Source organism: Rosa rugosa, chromosome 4 (assembly GCF_958449725.1).
Source record: "Rosa rugosa chromosome 4, drRosRugo1.1, whole genome shotgun sequence".
Classification (NCBI taxonomy): Eukaryota; Viridiplantae; Streptophyta; class Magnoliopsida; order Rosales; family Rosaceae; genus Rosa; species Rosa rugosa.
This window is the reverse complement of record NC_084823.1, coordinates 57,707,846-57,728,873: the sequence shown is the minus strand read 5'-3', so window position 1 is coordinate 57,728,873 and position 21,028 is coordinate 57,707,846. Positions and strand designations below refer to the sequence as shown.

At 37.8% G+C, this 21,028-nt stretch overlaps 4 protein-coding genes across 10 annotated transcripts; 3 read left to right on the top strand and 1 right to left on the bottom strand.

Moving 5' to 3' along the window:
* Positions 1 to 61: 61 nt before the first annotated feature.
* LOC133706647 (uncharacterized) lies at positions 62 to 6,531 on the bottom strand. Of its 5 annotated transcripts, XM_062132187.1 has the most exons (8): positions 6,452 to 6,527; positions 5,449 to 5,568; positions 5,313 to 5,356; positions 2,112 to 4,702; positions 1,868 to 2,030; positions 1,160 to 1,264; positions 761 to 935; positions 62 to 644 (listed from the first exon to the last, which is right to left on the bottom strand). In XM_062132187.1, the coding sequence occupies exons 1-8, from the start codon at positions 6,461 to 6,463 to the stop codon at positions 441 to 443; spliced, it is 3,414 nt and encodes a 1,137-aa protein (XP_061988171.1). In that variant the 5' UTR covers positions 6,464 to 6,527; the 3' UTR covers positions 62 to 440. The 5 variants fall into 5 exon arrangements, 4 of the variants coding, with proteins under 4 accessions (XP_061988171.1, XP_061988167.1, XP_061988170.1 ...); XM_062132183.1 differs by having other exon boundaries at positions 1,868 to 4,702; positions 6,452 to 6,526; XM_062132186.1 differs by lacking the exon at positions 6,452 to 6,527 and adding an exon at positions 6,230 to 6,439 and having other exon boundaries at positions 1,868 to 4,702.
* Positions 6,532 to 10,395: 3,864 nt separating this feature from the next.
* On the top strand, positions 10,396 to 13,850 carry LOC133743554 (bifunctional D-cysteine desulfhydrase/1-aminocyclopropane-1-carboxylate deaminase, mitochondrial). Its single transcript, XM_062171529.1, has 10 exons — positions 10,396 to 10,733; positions 10,813 to 10,878; positions 11,036 to 11,230; positions 11,316 to 11,426; positions 11,716 to 11,807; positions 12,036 to 12,128; positions 12,282 to 12,339; positions 12,430 to 12,543; positions 12,967 to 13,064; positions 13,428 to 13,850. The coding sequence occupies exons 1-10, from the start codon at positions 10,452 to 10,454 to the stop codon at positions 13,630 to 13,632; spliced, it is 1,314 nt and encodes a 437-aa protein (XP_062027513.1). The 5' UTR covers positions 10,396 to 10,451; the 3' UTR covers positions 13,633 to 13,850.
* Positions 13,851 to 14,304: 454 nt separating this feature from the next.
* LOC133706440 (uncharacterized) lies at positions 14,305 to 17,449 on the top strand. 3 transcript variants are annotated; one of them, XM_062131971.1, is made up of 6 exons: positions 14,305 to 14,790; positions 14,879 to 15,049; positions 15,179 to 15,362; positions 15,570 to 15,630; positions 16,288 to 16,374; positions 16,487 to 17,449. In XM_062131971.1, the coding sequence occupies exons 1-5, from the start codon at positions 14,718 to 14,720 to the stop codon at positions 16,336 to 16,338; spliced, it is 540 nt and encodes a 179-aa protein (XP_061987955.1). In that variant the 5' UTR covers positions 14,305 to 14,717; the 3' UTR covers positions 16,339 to 16,374; positions 16,487 to 17,449. The 3 variants fall into 3 exon arrangements, with proteins under 3 accessions (XP_061987955.1, XP_061987954.1, XP_061987953.1); XM_062131970.1 differs by having other exon boundaries at positions 14,315 to 14,790; positions 14,879 to 15,362; positions 16,288 to 16,370; positions 16,487 to 17,446; XM_062131969.1 differs by having other exon boundaries at positions 14,316 to 14,790; positions 14,879 to 15,362; positions 16,487 to 17,444.
* Positions 17,450 to 17,945: 496 nt separating this feature from the next.
* On the top strand, positions 17,946 to 21,002 carry LOC133743191 (glutamate decarboxylase 4-like). The gene is made up of 6 exons (XM_062171039.1): positions 17,946 to 18,177; positions 18,338 to 18,542; positions 19,270 to 19,470; positions 19,625 to 20,093; positions 20,245 to 20,297; positions 20,390 to 21,002. The coding sequence occupies exons 1-6, from the start codon at positions 18,089 to 18,091 to the stop codon at positions 20,885 to 20,887; spliced, it is 1,515 nt and encodes a 504-aa protein (XP_062027023.1). The 5' UTR covers positions 17,946 to 18,088; the 3' UTR covers positions 20,888 to 21,002.
* The last annotated feature ends 26 nt before the right edge of the window (positions 21,003 to 21,028 follow it).

Here is a 21,028-nt window from a genome sequence, read left to right as displayed (position 1 = left end):
AGAATCAAATGAGAGGCTTATATAAGAATTCTCATTGAATTGAGATTGAGAAGTTTTCATCTCATATGAATCAGTGACTGGATAAAAACTCCAAACTGAGAACGCTATTTACAGATCATGTATTCTGTAAGATATTTACAACATTATCAGGAGGCAGCTAAACTGATAACACTACACTACCTTTCTTCAGTAACACTACAGTACCTTTCCAAATCCCCGAAAGAGTTGCATTATATTCTGAGGCACTCACATGCATCCTGGAAGGAAAGGCTATCTATATATGTATGTGTAACAAAAAAAACAAAGAAAAAGGTTGGTCACCCTTTCTGCCTACCTGAGGTTAGATGTTACCTTGAATGTAGATAAGCTTAATGGGGAACTGACACTAGTTTAATTATGAGTTGTTAAAATCAGTTACAGAAAATTTCAATACATCGCAGCTAGCGCCGCCTAGAGAGGAAGAACTCATAGTCTGGATGCCTGTTTACAGATGTCATACTTCCTTTGCTCACAACAGCTCTTGACATAAGAGATGCCGTCTCCTCAAGTGTCCTCAAACGCTCCTCCAGTATTTCACAAGGGTTTAAGTTTGATAATGTTGTCTGTGCTGGTGCTGAGGGCCTTAACTGGAACCAGCATTCACTCTGTTTGTTGACATAAAGTATATATTTCAAATAAGCTGCACAGATCTAACAGTATGCTTGAATTACATGTTAAAATACACTGCACAATATTTCACAATCTCTGTACCATTAACTACCTGAGCGTTGTAACTCTGAAGACCCACAACTGGAGATACAATACAGTCATCCACACTACGAGACTCAAAGTTGGCATTTCTACGAACCAGACAACCAAGTGAATGGTAGGTCAAAAATGCTGCACGGAAGTTACCATCAGGTATCCTGTAAATAGGATACCATGCCACTGAATACCTGAAAATCAGATCGCACTTGAAAGTTACATGCTATTTAGAAATTTAAGGAACTCAGAAAAGCTGATCTTTTTGTACCGTTCATTCATCAGTGTCAATTGCATTCCCCTTGAAACTCTTTAACTAGTAATTGTAATCATTTTAGCTATGAACCTAACAGGGTCAATTACAAACAATATTGATTAATTTACAATGTAAAGGTCTGAATCTGTTTGTATTACTAACCAAGATCTGGGATGTAGATCATTTAGATTTATAGAGTCTAGTGTAGTTGGATCGCCATACACTTTTGAATGTGAATGTCCATCACCTCTAACCAGCTCCTTTATCCTGAAAGGGAGGGAACAGAATAAGATCATCTGAAAGTACAGGTCATAAGGATCATCACAGATCCAAAAAGTAGATACTTACACAAACATGCATATTTGCGTACTGACAGAAGCTCAATATTATAGTAACTGAGAAACACAAAAGAAATATCTGATTTTTGCCTACTATCTTAAAAAGCATTTCCAGCAGGTAGAAAAACATTCAAACATACGATGGGAGAATAAACAATAAAGTAAAACTTAGGATAAAAAAAAAAAAAAAAAAAAAAATCTTACAGTATATGGTATTAACACGTGCCATGCTCATACCACAAAATGTCAAATCAATATGATATCCATCGACTAGAGAGTTAAATGTACTTACGGGAAGTGCTTTTATATAAATGAGTTTCCAACTAAAATGAAATTTGAGACAATAGATGTATATGTATTTGATTAGTTCTGCACAACTACTCTCTTAGTAACTCATCAGAACATAAAAATCCATTGATTCAAAACCCCATGTCTATGTCTCTACAAAGGCTGCTTTAAGTACCGCTGTGGTATTGCTAAAGCATGTTATTCAATGACCACAACTTTCAGTAAAAAGTGTAATAATACTTACTTGTCATATAGAGGTCGTCTTTGTTGAGGTTGTTCATATTCAAAATATTCTAAAAGTAGCTCTAAATCACTGAAACCTGTTGTGTCAGCTGATTGAACAGTTACATCTTTGGCAAAAGCTTCTCGAATACCCAGTTCGTTTACAAGTGGTGGGATGACTGCATCTTCCTTGCAATCAAGATGAGAAAAAAGTAGTGAATATATTGGAAGACTACCAATACTAGAGGATTTTCTGGATATCTCACCACTCCAGCATGCGCTTAACACTTGATGATTGTGAAGTCTATTGTCAATATCTCTAGTACCAGTACTCCTACCATTCCTGAAAAGCTGAATTCCTGACAAATAAGGGACAAAATAAGCACGAAATGCTAAACGATCAGCACCCAATCTCTTTGGACTCCCAGGTTCCTCAGCCCTTATTTCCAGCCCATAGCTCCCATATTTCTCATACCACTCCCATAGGCATCCTAAAGTGATATTTAGTGTCTCATGTCTGCACAATGACACACCACCAACCTGGTCAACCTGGTTCCATGAACAGCAAGTGTGACAACTTGTGTGGCTAGGTGATTGATGGATAACGGGAGATGAATAATACAGAAGTCTTTCAAATTCGGCAATTGGATGACCAGTGGTCCTTTGAACAGCTTCAGATGCCAGCTGTGCCCTACAAGCATTATTTACTGCTTCTAATACTCTGTTTGAATAAGCTTCAAAAGCATTTAGACCTTTGGATACATCATAACTATTCACATAGTTAGCTGCATGAAGCTTGTTGTTGGCCACCTCTTCAACTGCATTTGATGTAGGAAGCCTGCCCTCTGTGTCATCAGAAGAACGAGTTACATGTCCAGAACCCTGAGCCATGGACTCAACTGCAGTTTTAGAAACCACATTGCCCTTAACAGTGTCTTTAATCGTCCATCTCTTAGAAGCTCCCTCATCAGAATGTTCAAGCAATGAACTCTCAGATCTAACAAAGCTTGCCAACTCAGAGTCCTTCAACCCGATTGGCATCCACTTGTGTGTAAGAGATCCAGAACTACTCCGGTTTTGCTTGCTGCTTTCTGCAAGCGGGATTTGTCTCTGTACTTCTTGACTTGCTGCATCATAAAGTAGATGAGGAAGGTAGACTGAAGATTGCACCTGATGCAGACTTGGTTCCTTCCAGGAATTGCATGTTTTTTGCATTGAGCCATCCTGATTTCCTACATTTTGATTCTTCATGCCTGAGACGGTTTTACACACATTTTCAAGATGACCAATCTCATTTGGACAGAGTTGCATGCTTTGAACTGATACGGAGTTCATGCATTCTACTTTGCTGCTCTGGAATCCAGCCGTTGGACGACTAGGTTTCTTGTCCTTCGCCTGAGACAAGATATCTGATATATCACTCTGATCCATCCGAAGCTTCAAAGAACCATCTGAGCCAGCCAAGCTAGCATGAGATCCCTTCCTGGAATAACAATTGTATTCTCGTTTCAATGCTGGAGCATTTTTTCTTTTCAACTTTTTTGAGACCTTATCTTTTTGCTGTTTCCTATTTTCACTCTTCAAAAAGACATTAACATCAACAGCATTACAGGTTTTATTGAGCATGGGAGCCTCTCTCAAAGGGAGATCAAGCCTTGAGTAAACAGAACTTGCTTTCTTCAATTCACCAGTGCAATCATTGGCATCATTCTTCAGGACCTTTTGCCAGACCCCTGTCCGCATATTCCCAACACTACCAGATTTGGGAACATTTGCACTCCGTTGTCCTACTTTGTTTTGTCTACTTCTCTTGTTAGGCACAACAAATTTCATGTCACTACTACTGCCAAAATCATGAGTACCCTGCCCTGCGTCCTCAGTGTGATTATAGGTGTTTACAACATCATTCAGTGACCTTTGACGAGTAAAATATCCCTTTCTAGAACTCGAATCTGCTGGGTCAGATATATCTGTGTTGTACATTTCCTTCTCAGCATGTTTTTCGTCATGACCAAGATTAGTACTGCCATCACTGTTTGAGCCAATTGAAATTGAATCCAAAACGTAGGAGTCATGCATCTCAGAGTAACCTTTGGTATAGAGATCATTGTAACAGCTTGCCTTTGTATGCTGAATAGCCTCCACCCCATCTAAGATGGGAAACGCAGAGTCTTCCAGTACAATATGATTTTCAAAATTACTCACAGTGCCTACCTCATCACTGGAATTCTTAGAATCTGGCAATGAAATTTCTGGTGCAGTTGAAGATGGTGCTGGTCCATCCCCGTCCTTGTTACCACAGGTTTCAGAAGCTGAGCTTACATTGCCATATTCCTCATAAATCACTTCGTGGTCAGTAGAGCCAACATTGCATGAAACTTTCTTGCTCTGCTTTCCCTTCTTTCTACTCTTCTTTCTTGAACTTCTCTTCACATTGCCGTCTATTTTTCTATTACTAACCACATCTGAGGATTTAATAGCATTAGAATCATTTAGGATCATAGCTGAGGGATCATTGGAGGTTAATGACTTCTGAAATTTTTTGGAAACATTCCATTTGGTAGCTTTATTTACTAAGGTCTTATTTCGATATTGGTGTCTCATAGTTGAACCAGTAAATCTTCTATTTGTAAATGACTTGACTGAATAAGCAACATCCATGGGAGGACCCTTCTGCATCTTCTGTCGATTAAACTTGAAATGACTAATCGGTGGTGAGTAAACAAGACGAAGACTTTCCATATTCACCACAGCATCCAATACCAAGTTATTTATATTATCATTACATTGCAACGGTAGTGCCACAATTCTCCACTGTCCGTCAGGTTCAAGGGAAAGGAATTTAAAGATAGCACACCTGATAAATTAAAATAGGAGATACAATAATAGTCATTCCCTATGCATAACACAGGAAGCAGGAAATGAAAAATTGAACAGCCACTAATGATCTTAGCAATGGCCATCAGACACTGATTTTATTTAATGAATGTTTTGAATCTTTTGATACATAACCATTCTAAGTATCCAATGCTCAGATTTCACAGAAATGAGGAACTCCAAGAGTTGCAATAATCAATTGTTCCTAGAGTATTTCTTTCTACTGTTTACGCTAACCTACTCCAACATCACTAATTTTAGATCTGCTACCTTTTGCTGGGCCACTAGAACGATTTCACTGTTTGTTTCTCAAATCCCAGAGAAATTGGCACAAAGGAAAAGCTGGGAGATTCTGACAGCTAGGGACCTATTTTATTGTATTATGCGTTTATGTGTTTCAAACAAGCATGATGTATAGTATTGACAACTAAGAAATATGCAAAACCATCAGAGAAAAGAGGCAAGGTCATACAGAGCTCAACAATCAACTTCACGAGACAGAAAACATATGAACTAATTCTATTGAATTAGTTTCACCACATAGCAGTGAGAAACAAGCAATCGAGCAGTGACAATTAAAATGGCTTTACCTATGATCGGAGTTCCTCCATGTGACAGAAGGCACTTCACATTCCTGCAAAAGGTACCAGTCCAGAATAACTAGATGCTTTCCATAACCGAAAATGAAGTATATCCAAATTAATTTGCAAAATAAATATGCATTACCTCTGAAGATATCCTGAAACTACTTTGTTCTTTCCTTGATAATGAATCTCTTCCTCTGTCTGCACCTTTCTGGAAATCAATATTAGCTCTTGGAAGGGCACAATGCATCTTTTGCTGTGCCTGTCCATATCATTAGCACAGAATATAATCACGGCTAAAACAAAATAAAAATAAAACAACAACACCAAGTTAATTCAATCAATATTATGTCTACCCAGTCTTATCCATATTGGGTTGATTGATCCCATAAAGGGCCAACCTTTATCTATATTGGGTTGATTAATCACATAAAGGGCAAACCTTTATATACTAACTCAGCAGAAATTAAGAAATTGAAGGAACAATAAACCAAATGTTCATAATCACTCAGAAATAAGTGAAGCCAAGTACCTAAAGCCGTAGAAGGTGAAGATCTGCAACTGATAAGAATGAGTCAGAGATGCTTAATCACTTGTAGGCTCGAACATGCAAAAGCCATTGCTTCAGAAAAGGAATGGCTTAACAAAAGGATTGAAATACAGAGATACATAAAAGGAAGAAGAACCTAAAATGGCTTTGCCCACAATCCAAAACAGTAAGAGATTGAATTCCACCAGAAATGAAGAGACCAGTCAAAAGAACCCCAATTAAAATTAGACAGAAAATCCAGCTAAATATATCCCCCTAAAAAAAAATAAAAAAAAATAGGAAAAGAGTCTGCATGGTCATTTTTTGCTCCTTGAGCACCTTCAGTAATTGACTACAAGAAACGAAGTTGATTCAAGAAATGGAATTTACTAACCTGAACCTTTGATCATGAATCTTGTGCTAAATTTGACTACAACCCATAAATCAAAACCACCAAATGAACTATCTATAAATTTGAAAACGTTTGCAGAGAAAAGCTCCCCAAATTTAGCTGTGGGGTTTAAGACAGCGAGAATATATAGCAACAGCTAAAATTACTTGGCTTTAAAAGTGAAACAGCTAAAAATTACTCTGTATTTCCCAAATTTAAACTTACCGCCCAGTCCATTCACTTCTGTTTGTTTGTTTTCCTTTCTCTCGCCAGTCACCGGAAAGTTGAGAAACATAAATCCGACCGACGTGAAATAATTCATTACTGTACCAAATTTCTGAAAAAAAAAATTAATAAATACATGTATACCTTTTTTCGACGGTTATCCAACTAAAATGTAAAAAAAATCTGTTTCTCTATCTTTTTCTTCGTATCTCACCATACTCATATGAGAATCAATGTTTTTTATATGAGAATTTTTTTTTTTTTTCATTTAAATAATGACATTCAAGCTTATGATTGTTTTTTTGTTTTAATTCAAATTCAAGCTGGTTGAATTTCAATTAGGCTAACTCAAACTCACATTGTATTATTAAGTAAAGAATAATACATCGGGAGGACATAATGTCTATAATATGGAAGTTAGAGATGACAGATAAATTTTTATCAATACAATCCATGAGCCTAGAAGGTCCTTATTCTAATCAAAAATGACGGTGTCAATTACGAATTGTATTATTGAATAAATGAGCATTCATTTGAAGCAATTAAGTATGATACATCTTCGATATGTCTAATATGAAGAAAATAGTATGATTAATCGTTTAGCACACGTTAGTGGTGCTATTTTAGTTAGATAAGGTTCCTATATATATATATTTTAGGATGTCTTAGTCGATGACTATTGTATTTCTTTATATTTTTATAGTTTTAGCACTACACACCTTCTTTTGTAAAACCATCACTTTCTTTCCCGAAGAATCTCGTGTTTCGAATCATTTTGAGGAAAAAAGAACTTTTATTATTGAAGCATACGATTACAATCGTAAATGAGGGCATCCATAACAAACTCTGGAGCGTTTGAGAACCATTCAGTATGGGTATTAGCATCAAAACCATAACTTGCAAACCTGTGGGCTTCTCTATTGGAGGTTCGATAAGCATGTTGTATCCCAATCGAAGGCAACTGATGAAGAAGAGCCTTGATATCTTCCACTAAGTTGCCTAGAGTTGTGAAATTCTCACCCTCCTCACAAAATAGCCAAGAGACAATCACTTTGAACAATAACATTCGTTATTGTCATGGCTTGCAACAATTCTAGCCCATGTTTAATTGCAAGAAGTTTCACATGCATGGCAGAAGTGACATACTCTTTATGATAAGCAAATCCAGCAATGAATTCACCCTTTTCATTCCGCAGGACACCTCCCACCCCTCCATGAGAAATGCTCCATCTGTGTTCAATTTTAACATCCCTGCTATAGGTGGGCGCCAAGGTTGATTGCCTTTAATTCGAGTCATTCATTGAAGTTTGGTACTACAAAATACCAATCAAATATAAGAAGGGTTACTTACTTACTCATCTAGTTGAATTACTGCTCCTCGGTTGGAGAATTAATAAAATCGTGAAAGACATTAGAGTTATTTGCTTATTTCTTTGACGTTATATCCCTTTTAAACACATTTTAAGAGAAGTAAATTTGTCATCAGACAATTGAACTAAATTTTGCCTCTTCCTCAGTTCTCAACATGTGTCCCGTCTGCTCAATTCAAAATCTTGTTTGATGACTTAAGACGTCTTAGATGTTTATTGCTATGATATTACTCGATTTTTTTTAAAATAAATATATTTGTTATGGCAAACATTCTATTTAATACGGATTTTTGATCTACATAATAAATTAAATTAAAAATAAAATAAATTGTTAATAAATGCATTTTTTTAAGGGGTTTTGTCCATTTACCCCATTTCTAGGGATTTTTTTCCCACTTACCCCATTAAGTTTTTTTAATTCTCTCTTACCCAATACACTCTAAGAGAGTCTTCCCTAATACCCCATTAAGATTTTTTTTTTGTTTTTAATTTTTTTTTAATACCATTTTACCCCTCACCCCTTTGTTACTTAGAGAGAGAGAGAAAATGGAAGAGAGAGAAACCATAGGAGAATTCGCCGGAGCCCGTCACCGGCCGCCGGAATCCGGTCACCGGCCGCCGGAATCCGGTCACCGGCCGCCGGAATCCGGTCACCGGCCGCCGGAATCCGGTCAACTTTCGCCGGAATCTGGTCAACTTTCGTCGGAATCCGGTCAACTTTCGCCGGAATCCGGCCAACTTTCGCCGAAATCCGGTCGCCGGATTCCGGTCACCGGCTGCCGTCCACCGGAATTTGCTGAAAATCTCACCGGAAAGTTTTTTTGCCCCCAATAGACATCTATTGCCCCCTACGTCTATTGCCTCCTAATAGACGTCTATTGCCCCAAAAGTCTATTGCCCCCTGATAGACGTCTATTGGCCCCCAATAGACGACTATCAGCCATGTATTGCCCCCCAATAGACGACTATCAGCCATGTATTGCCCCCCAGTCGACGTCTATTGCCCCCCAATAGACCTTTAGATTACCGAAATGGTAATTAATATTCCTAAAACTACACAAATAAAACTTTGATTAAAGAAAAAAAACGAGGAGATTACATCAATTCAAAACGTCTATTGCCCCCCAATAGATGTCTATTGCCCCCCAATAGACGCTTTAACAGATGTCTATTGCCTCAATTTTAAAACGTCTATTGCCTCCCAATAGACGTCTATTGCCCCCCAATAGACGTTTCGATTACCGAAATGAGAACTAATTTTTCTAAAATTACACAAATATAACTTTAATTAAAGAAAAAAAAGAGGAGATTACATTAATTCAAAATGTCTATTACCCCCCAATAGATGTCTATTGGGAGGCAATAGACCAACAACTCAGCCATTTTTAATAGACGTCTATTGCCCCTATAAATCAACAACTTCTAACAAGACCAGTTGATCATTTGAGCTCTTTGAAGAAAAATCAAATAACCTTTCAAAAAAAAAATTAAACAAGAAGAAAGAAATGAAGAAAGGTCAATAAGCTCATAACTAGTTCAAGGTTGCACAAAACATAGAATATTGGAATTGGAAGAAGCTATAGCTTTATTTTAAGATTGATGTGCAGAGCTTCTTATCAAAAAAAAAAAAAAAATGCAGAGCTAGTGCAGGCTAAAACAAATGTCATTATTAACAACATGTGGCTCTGAGCCACAATCCATCATTTACCAAAACACATCCATGCAAAGCCATCATTCTCCAGTTGACAACATTTAACTCAATCTTCCACTCCCTTATCTTTTCAAATAAACCAATAGCATTCTCAAATCTAACAATCTGAGAATAACCAGTAGTCATAGCATTCCATGAAACCATAGCCTTATCTTTATCCTATCAAACAAAAATTGAATCGATCACGACCATTATCTCACAAGTGCCACAACCCAGCACAGGCCACGAATTAATGGTGAGAATGCTCTACGACCACCTTATCTCCGGCTCCGTCGGCGGCATCATCCACCCCAAGCTCACCTGCCGCCTCCGCTTCATGGACTCTCTCCTCGAGTAGCAGCGCCGGTCCATCACCATGAAGAGCTCCTCCATCAACCACCGTGGCCACTCCATCACCTTCATCGACTCACCGGGCCACATAGACTTCTGCAACGAAGTCTCCACCGCCGCGACTCGGACTCCAGTGCTCCGACGAGAGAGAAATCGGTGAGCGAAACAGGCTCCGGCCTACGGATCGGAGGGATAAGAGAGAGAGAGAGAGAGAGAGGCCGAAGGGATGAGATTATTGAGATATAGGGAGAGTGGCATGATAGTAGTTTATTAATTAGGTTAAGGGCAAAATTGTCATTTCACTTTAAATTGGGTTAGTGAGAATAAAAATTTGTTGCTGGGGTAAATAGGTTAAGTTTAACCAATTTTGGTGCTTTGGGTCAACGACCCTTTTTTTAACCACAAATGTGACGAAAGTGAAACAGCATTTTTCATTTTTACTTTTCACGTTAAGAATAGGTGAAGTGAAAGAAGAGGAAACTCATCGGACGGTAAATCAAGGTCTTGTGAGTATTCCGTCCCACTCCCACCCAAAAATACAAAGGAGAAAACGACAAGTTTTATAGAGCAGAGATGGGATAACCGAATTATGTTGTGTTGCAGTGGCAGCTTCCGAATTCCTCCTCAGCTTACCAAAAACAAAGCCCTCCTCATTTTCCCTTCTCACCCTGCTGCACTCACTCTCACCCAACCCAATAACAAACACAAACACAAACACAAACACGAACGCTTTCAGATTCACTCACTAATGGAAGTGAACACTTCACACTCAAACTCAGGGCTGGACTTCCTCTCAAAGAAGCCATACTCACCTCCTTCTTGGGCATCCCACATCAGCCCCATCCCCTCTCACACCTTCTCTCTCGGTCACGTAATCATTCTTCCTTTACAAATTATTACTCATACGTACCATCATCACTGTTTGTACTGATTCCTACTTTTTCTGTCAGCTTCCCACTCCAATCCACAAATGGAATCTTCCTAATTTGCCCAACAACACCGAGGTCTGGTTGAAGGTATTGAGTGTTAAAAGTAGCATATATATATATATATATATATATATGCAATTAATTGAAAAGGTTCAATGAATGTTTGATTTTTGTGGCTTTCTGCTGGTTTACGCTGACAGATTCAATGTTTGCAAATAATATATATATATATATATATATCTAGCGCGATGATCTCTCGGGGATGCAGCTCAGCGGCAACAAAGTCCGGAAATTGGAATTCCTGATGGCAGATGCCGTCCAAAAGGGTGCTGATTGTATCATAACCATAGGGGGCATCCAAAGTAACCACTGTCGTGCAACTGCTGTGGCTGCAAAGTATCTCAATCTCGACTCTTATCTCATTTTACGTACCTCTAAGGTCAGTCTCACTCTCTGTTAAGTTTACTGATTGTTCAAAGTCGCTTGTTAAATAAGTTAAAGTTTTGCTTCATGGGTTTTTGCAGGTTCTTGTGGATCAAGATCCCGGACTTACCGGGAACCTTCTGGTTGAGCGTTTAGTCGGAGCTCATATTGAATTGATTTCAAAAGAAGAGTATGCAAAAATTGGGAGTGTGGTATGTTTCTTGCCAACAATGTCTTTTATAATGCCTATTGAGTCGGGTTTAACTAAGCATGCATTTTCTTTTAGTAAAATTATTATCTCAGGTTCAAGTTTGATGTTGAAACACTGCCCCTTTGGCCAAGTGATTCTTTGGATAGGAAAGTTATTATGAACTGCATATTTAAGTGATATGAGTGATTTAAATGGGTCTTATTTGTGTAGCAACATTCACATTCCTCATATTAAGAAGCTTATATTCTTTCACCGCTAATACTTTAGTAATGTATTAAATTTGGTCGCAGGCTCTTACTAATACCTTAAAGGAAAGACTGATAAAAGAAGGAAGAAGGCCATATGTCATTCCTGTTGGTGGATCAGACTCCCTCGGAACTTGGTGAGATTGGGTTTGCTTTTGCCTTTCTATTTAAACCTTAGTGGACTTTTTTCTCTTCTTTTCCTAATGAGAATGGAGAACGGAAAGGCAAGGGTTGCCAGGTCTCAGTCTTGCTTAATGATTTTATGGTTTTATTTTTCTTGCTAATATAACATTCTTGTTCAAAGTTGACAGTAATAGCTTCCCTTTCTTTGACATTATCACATTGTTGTATTTGATTGTATTTAGGGGATATATTCAAGCGATTCGAGAGATTGAGCAGCAGCTTCACAGTGGGGCTGGCAAAGTAAAGTTTGATGATATTGTTGTAGCATGTGGAAGGTTCGGCTCTATCCTAATAATTTCTATGACGGGAGTATATCTTTGTGAAAACAATCAAGTTGATCATGATCATGAATGACATTATTTCCATCTGTTTTTTGTTGTCCAGTACTAGTTCATTGCATTTAATATATTTTCTCTTGTTGATTCTAGTGGGGGTACAATTGCTGGTTTGTCATTGGGGTCTCGGCTGAGTTCATTGAAGGCAAAAGTATGAATCCCCTCTGTTGATTACTAGATTTTCAATATGCTGCACTTGTCATGTCATGTCATGTAATTATTTGTTCATTCTGCTCTGCAGGTTCATGCATTCTCTGTCTGCGATGACCCTGATTACTTCTACGACTTTGTTCAAGGCCTACTTGATGGACTTGAAGCAGGCGTTGATTCACGTAATATTGTTAACATTCAAAATGTGAGTGTCAGAGCAGATCAGATTAGATTTTCCTTAATTTTTTTTTTCTTATTTAAGTTGTGAAATGTGGATATGGTCATGCTGTTGTGAATGATGAGTACATTCATGGGTACTTTGACTTTTTAGGGTCTTATGTAGTTTTGAGGAATTTGTTGTGGTTGATTACAATTTTGAATGCTAGAATTTGAAACATCTAGTATAAGTGGGGAATGTGATCATTACTCTGAGGAACTGTAAAGATGAAAATAAAATCGTAGTTTGAAAATTCATGGTTTGTAATATATGTATGTTACCATTATAGATGTGATGCATCCTAAAACATGCATATGCATTCCATGCATCCACAAACAGAATGTACATCAAGATAACTTGTTTATAGATCGAACTTGAAGTTGGGGTTGATTGTATATTATGGTCTGACAGGCCAAGGGTTTAGGCTATGCAATCAACACTGCTGAGGAGCTTACTTTTGTGAAGGAGATTGCCGCAACCACTGGGGTTATTTTGGATCCAGTTTACAGGTGTGTATCAGTGAAGTTTTCCAGTTTGTTGCTTCAGAAACCGTTATGTGCATTTGATGAACTCTATTATGTTTTATACTTCCTTTTTGTTACAAAAAATAAAAAATAAACAATTGTATACTTATCAATATATGAGAAGAATGAATCTTTTTTATATATCCAACCCTGTTTCAGCACTTCTGTTATCTAGAATGATTGTATACTTATCAATATATGTTCCCTATTTCCTGAATACAAAATGTTAACTGTTTGTTCACTTAGAAAAAAAAAAGAGAGAGAGTTTAAAAGAGTAGTTCCTAGGTTCGAGTTTATTGCCGAATGACAAGATGAATGATTAATCAATTTTATGTCATCTGTTTTCAGTGGCAAAGCTGCTTATGGATTGCTGAAAGACATGGCTGAGAATCCAAAGAAGTGGGAAGGAAGAAAGATCCTCTTCATACACACAGGAGGGCTGCTCGGGTTGTTTGACAAGGTTGAGCAGATTGCTCCATCATTGGGAAAATACAGCCGGATGGATGTCTGCGAATCTGTTCCACGGAAGGATGGTATCGGGAAAATGTTCTAGTCTCTACTCTCTAGATATTAAGAACTATTGGATTAAATCTCCAATCAAAGTCCATACTGCTATGAATGATGATTAAGAAAATGGTTTTCATGTTAATAATAAATAAGAGTAATAGGAGGAGAGCTTCTATTGTATTATTTGTCTAGGATGGACAAAAGTATGTTTTATGGGAAACACTAGAATGAAACATCAGCATCATCAGTTATAATTTTATGATATTTGATAGCTTATTTGATGTAATATGTTAGAGGATCGAAGTAGAAAGCTAAAATGGGGTCAGTTCTTAGAAATATTTAGAAAATACGATCAAGTAAAGAATATCAAATATAGACCAACTTTATAGTAGTGAACTCTCTCTAGTTATAGACTAATTCGAGATTATGTCAATTTGTCTATGTGAAATTAGTTTACTTGATGTATCGATGATAATAGATTGTAGGCGAATTTTTTATTAAAATATTTATTTTTTATATATTCATGAGAGAAAAACTTTTGGCTATCGGATAAAATTATAGAAACAGCCTGCAAACATGTCTTGCATGTATAAGAACATTTCTCGAATAGAAAAAAAGAAGAAGTTAAAAAAAAAAAAAAAAACCCAAACTGTTATGGAGTTATATGATAGTGGCCTAGTGGGTAGTTCATATGCGGATATGGATATGACTCGCTCTATGCAGAATGAGTAAGCAGATAATGAGTAGTTATCTGCAGAGTAAGTGGATTATATTTTTTATGTCTTTTAATTTTGTGATTTATCATATTACTCCTACAATATTAAATGATCTAAAGATTAATAGATCCTTTCAGACCTACTTTGATTGACAAAGTGAGTGAGTTTTGTTAGATGATTTATGGAATACATTTTGTTATATACATGATTTCAAATAATCATCTCTATCTTGCTTGAAATATCCCAATAAAAACAGTTTCAACAAAAGTAGGCATTGCTCGAAATTAAGTCTCAATTTAATTTTGGCGTGGAATTTGAAAATTTGAAATTCCCAAAAAAAACTTGCCGCGAGATTTTGGAGCCAAATTGGAGCCCCTCCTAGTGGGTCGAGCCCCACTCTTTTAAAAGTTCGTTTATGTTTCCCGGTTTCCTTACCAGATTTCAACTCCACCGAAAGACCCACACCCACACACGCCGACTCAGATCTGGTAATTTATTTTCTTCTTAATCTTTCCTTTTGAGTTCTTCTTCTTCTTCGGTTTCGAGTTTGAACCCATTAGTGTTTAATTTTTGCAGAAAACATGTTAGTTCAGAGCTGTATTCCGAGTTCAGTTGAAGTAAGGAAACAAGATCTTTGCATTTCCGTACTTAAAACGTATAAGCTCCAAAAGATTTCCCTTCATAAAAGTTGTGCTGCTGCTCAAGTTTCCGGAATTGATGACTCTATTCAGTCGTGTAAGCTGTGTGGTAAATCCGAAAACGTATTGAATCTGTTACTTTGTGATCGTTGTGAGGAAGCGTTTCATGTGTCTTGCTGCAAACCCAGGGTGGTATTGCCAATTGACGAGTGGTTTTGTCATTCCTGTGCAAAAATAGATCCCAAAATGTCGGAGATTAATTCCTTCTTCTCCAAATCACGTACTATTAGTCAGGGGATTGGCCCATGTCAATTTGAATTCGGTCCAGTATTGGGTCCAATAGCAGCCATGATCAAGTACCCGGACCCATTTATTTCTAAGGTTCGAATTGGCGAAGCATATCAAGCCCAAGTTCCTGACTGGTGCGTTGAGATCGATCTTGCTTGTGTTTGTTCGTTGTACATGTTTTTTTTTTTTTTTGAATAAACATGTTTCTTTCTATATGCATGGTTTGGCTTTAACTGCTGGAGTTGTTCTTGTGTTGTTCATCCGTTGTAATTAATTAGTACCATCTGTTGAATTAACTTACTCTTCACTGTGCCATATATATATATTTGTTAATGTTGCAGGGCTCCGCCCACTGAAGTCAAAACCGACAACGGGGGTTGTTCTGATTGTGCCGACTCTCAGGTGATAATCTTTTTAAGTGCTTACGTACATCATTCTTTTATTGTCGCTCCAATAATTGCACTCTTAATTGCATATCAATAAAATAGGACTCGGGCATTCTACAGGTCAAACTAGAATATAGACTAGCTGTGTTGTTCCTTGCTTCTTGCATAAGTTCCTTATAGAAGTATTCATAGTCAAACCCAACTATGGATGGTAGAGAATGAATGATGAGAACATAAACCGCAACATATATATGAATTTATGCTTATTCTTGTATTGGTGCATGCAGAATATATATTTCTTAATTGGCTGTATTAATTCAGCTCTTTTGATATGTAGATAATGAATTATTGGATTCAACCATGCATATATTAGGAAAGTTTCAGCTGTATCATCTGTACGTATTAGATAATGATTGATCATTCAAGTATTTTCTCAAGTGCAGTGCAAAATTCACTAACCTAATAGCTAGTTATGAGCACGCACGAAAATCATAAAACAGTAGCTTGATTGATTTGTTTGAAGTAGCTTTGTTGATGTGATTTTGTATCTTGAACTAGTGCCTTTTCCTCTTAATTATCTGGTCATCTGGATTTTTTCCTGTCATTTTGTTCACACTTCTATTTTGTTTCTGTGGGCTTAGAGTTGTAGCTCATATTACTGTTTGCTGTGTAGTTGAAATCACAAACTGCTTCTAGAAAGAGAAAACAAGAGTTTTCATCATAAACGTTACGTACTGGTGGAGCTAGAAGTCTACAGTGAGTATGTATCTCTCTTCTATTTCTTGCCAATATATACTTCATCAGTTGGAATGTTTCTTACAAGCTACGTCACTTAATTTTATGAATGACGTACTTTTCTCTTGTTTGTCCAGTTTGACACATTCATATATATACCGATCAGACTGATAACAATAAAGGGATGGACTTGGTATGTAAATCTTAGAATTGCAACTCATGAAAACTTCTGCATCTACCTGTGCTTCTGAATCCTAAATCCTACTCGCTTATCCAGTTTTGGGCCCATAGCATTGATTAGCATGATACCCTTAATTAATGCAGTTCCCTACTTTCCCTATCTCTATGCCCCTTAGCCTTCAAATTGCTTATCCAGTTTTGAGCTTAACATTAATTTAGCCTCTAGTGCGCCTAGTACGTTTGCCCCATCCTTTTGGCTACTTAGCCCTACCGAGCTAGCTAGCTCACTCAATCGCCATCATCATCCATCTTCGTTTCTTCCTCCTCCCATTTCAATCCTTTCCTCATTAATTAATCAGTGGTCGTTGTAGTGATCGTCATGCTCTTCAATTCGCAATTGCAAACTGAGTGACTGGTTTGCAGTGACCCCACTATCAAGCATCAACCGAACTAGTAGTGCCCGCAACAGCAAGCTCACTACAGAGTGCATTTATTTGACAACTGTGGGTCAACAAGTCATCAACCACCACACACAATGATAGAGCTGCATAGAATTATTCAGATCTTGTCAAAAGAATTCCTCCTCCCTGGCCACCAAGAATATATTGGGATTTAACTCCAATAAGCGTCGGCGGGATTCGAACCCGGGTATGGGGGTTCCACACCTGGAGGCTTTTACCAACTCGACTACATGTGGTGGTTTATTCACTTTGTTTATTGCTTTGCTTTGTGTTGGCAAATCTAAAAGCAAAGTCACTTGTTTCTTTCGCTTTCGACCCATTATCCTTGTGTGTACAATTAGTGCCAGTAATCCTATCCCAATTGGGGGCCATTACTTGATTTGTATTACATGACCAATAAAGTTTCTGCTGATCATTCCGTCGTTGGATCCAACTTCAACAACGGGCAAATTAGTAACGTTTTCTGACAAAACAAAAGGATCAGATAGGAAAGAAGGTTCATATGTCAAGAATATTATATATATTGAGTGAAAAGTAGGGTCTAAATCATCTTCATAACTTTAGTTTTTAAGCTTAATTTAGCACCAGTTTATATTGTGTTATTCTCAAAAAAAGTTTATATCGTGTAAAAAATAGGTTAACTTATAAGTTATGTAGCAAAAAAATATTGATGAATTTTAAAAAAGAAATTTATTTCAAAAGTTATATTATTAAATTACTGTTTATAGAAGTTGGTAAACAACAATAGATTTCATAAACTAAAATAAAGTTATGGCTCCCTAATTAGACCTTAATCAGATTGAGACCGGTACGTATGGAAAAAAAAGAAAACCAGTGAATGAGCCGTGTGTTAAGGCCCATAGCCCATTGGAAAACAAAGGAAAAGAGGACAGTCGGCAGCGTAGGCCACTTTGCCTTCCCAATCTCTGTACGTGGCCCTCTTCCTTCCGCGTAAGCTTAAATTGTTTTTCAACTTGCTTCTCATTTCTCTCTCGAAATTGCCCGTTTGATACCCAAAAAGCAACCAACAACATCATTCCTCACTAGCTACCCAACCTCCTTATCCCTTCTCTTCAACTATTTGAGAAAGAAAGAAACATGGTGATCTCGACGACCGCCGGTGATCGTGCAGATCACTTTCTGGACTGTACCTTTGCTTCCAGATATGTGCGCAATCCCGTCCCCAAGTAATTAAGTCTATCTTCACCGATCCATCTCCGGTTTTTTTTCTTTTTAGCTAGCTAGCATGCTTTAGTGATCGATCGATCGATTAGTGTTCATGTAGATGCAGAGAATTTGTGTTTAGCTTAATTCTCAAAACCTTAAGAAATGAATGAATGAATGCAGGTTCATGATGCCGGCGACCTCACAACCCAAAGAAGCAGCTTATCAGATAATAAACGATGAGCTTATGCTGGATGGGGCTCCAAGACTCAACTTGGCCTCATTCGTGACCACCTGGATGGAGCCGGAATGCGATAAACTCATGATGGCCTCTATGAACAAAAACTATGTTGACATGGATGAGTACCCTGTCACCACTGAACTTCAGGTACTACTCGAACTCGATCATCTCCCGCCCTACCCTAGCTAGACCTTCTATCTCCATTACTAGCTCATCCATCCTCTTCTCTACACTAAATCATATCTCCAATTTTACTTTATTATATATATATATACATGTTACTGATCGATCTAGATTCGAGATCTGGGAGAGGGGATATCATTAAAAGAAGGGAATTCAAGATGACTGAGAATATTGCCGTTTTTTGATATTGTAAGGCACGATGACATTTATCGTGATAGAGTAGCCAGCCAAACTTTCACGGACGTGAATTCGAAGCTTTGACTATGGGATCAAATGGTTTTTAATTTTGTGGACTCTGTCTGTGAGACGTGGCCTAAGATTACAGCATCCACCCAAAAGCAGATTACGTGGTCGCTCAAATAAAGGCAATATATTAAGATGTATATTTAGCATTACATTATCTTCTTATCGAGTATCGACCAAACTAAAAGAAAATATCTCCTTGGGAATCTGGAGTCTGGACGGTAGCTAGTTTCAGATGCCACATTGCTGTTTGCAGGGGACATAAATTACAGTCATGAATTTAGATGCATGCAACTACATACAGACATAGATACAAAGCAAATTATAAATCAATATAGTTTGGGAGACTTGTAGGTAAATTAGGAAGTTTTACAAGGACAAGGGAAAGAGTAAATCAAAGTAACTTAGCTTGTTATACTCTCATATAATCCTTTCTTCCTCCATGTAGAATCGCTGTGTGAATATGATCGCCAACCTTTTCAATGCTCCCATCGGAGCAGCTGAAACTGCTGTTGGCGTGGGGACAGTAGGATCTTCAGAGGCAATTATGCTGGCTGGCCTAGCTTTTAAAAGAAAATGGCAGCACAGGAGGAAATTAGAAGGCAAACCCTACGACAAGCCCAACATTGTCACAGGAGCTAATGTGCAGGTCTGAATTCTTAATTTCTCTTGTGATTGATGAATATATGTACTTCTTTCTCATGAAGTATCATGACCTTTTTAATTTGAATTAAACACTAGTGAACCTGGTTATCTCTGTGTGCCCATCTGATGCATATATAGTGTTTCTTCAAACTATACAGGTTTGCTGGGAAAAGTTTGCTAGGTATTTTGAGGTTGAACTGAAGGAGGTAAAGCTATCAGAGGGATACTATGTGATGGACCCTGTCAAAGCAGTTGAGATGGTTGATGAGAACACTATCTGTGTTGCAGCTATTCTAGGTTCAACCCTGACGGGAGAGTTTGAGGATGTGAAGCTCCTTAATGATCTTCTTATTAAGAAGAATAAGGAGACAGGATGGGAAACTCCCATTCATGTTGATGCTGCCAGTGGAGGCTTTATAGCGCCGTTCCTTTATCCTGAACTTGAGTGGGACTTCCGTTTGCCATTAGTCAAGAGTATCAATGTAAGTGGCCACAAGTATGGCCTTGTATATGCTGGTGTTGGATGGGTTGTGTGGAGGAGTAAAGAGGACTTGCCCGACGAGCTTGTGTTTCACATCAATTATCTTGGATCTGATCAACCAACTTTCACCCTCAACTTTTCCAAAGGTATTACTTGCATACTGAAACACTGTAAAATTGACAGTAATTACTAATTAGTAATCAATGAAGAACTATTTTGGATATGACTAATGTAAATTTGCTCATTTGCAAGCATGCTTTGTTAACAAGTCTTCAACTTAATTCTGTCATGTGGCAGGGTCTAGCCAAATAATTGCTCAGTATTATCAGTTTATACGACTGGGATTTGAGGTAACTTTAGCAAGATTGTTCTTGGTGTGATTTGGTCTGTTATAGTGTTCTGTTTTGCAATTAATATCTTTTTCCCCTATTATATATTGTAGGGTTACAAAAATGTAATGGAAAACTGCATGGACAATACAAGAGCACTGAAAGAAGGACTAGAGAAAACAGGGCGGTTTGAAATTCTGTCCAAAGACATAGGAGTGCCCCTGGTGGCTTTCAAACTAAAAGACAGCAGCAAGCACACTGTGTTTGAGATAGCTGATAGTTTGAGAAAGTTTGGATGGATAGTTCCAGCCTACACTATGCCAGCCAATGCAGAACATATTGCTGTTCTTCGTGTGGTTGTTAGGGAGGATTTTAGCCGGAGCTTGGCGGAGAGACTCCTCTCAGACATCGACAAGGTTTTGAATGAAATCGACACACTGCCAAGCCGCGTGTCGATGAAAGCTGCACATGTCACAGCTACTGTCGATGAAGTAGGCAATGCCAGTGAAGGGATGGTAAAGCCTGGTAAGAAAAGTGTAGATGAGATTCAAAGAGAGGTAGCAGCATATTGGAGGAACCTTGTGGAAAGAAAGAGAACAGGTGTATGCTAGGCTTCCAATGATGATCTATGTGTGCTTGCTTCACTGTACTTGTTATGTTTGCTTTCTGTAATAAGGGACTGAATGAATAGCCATATATATTCTCAGAGAGGTTTTGTTCTTGTAATTTTGCCATGTATCGTTTTTTGTTTT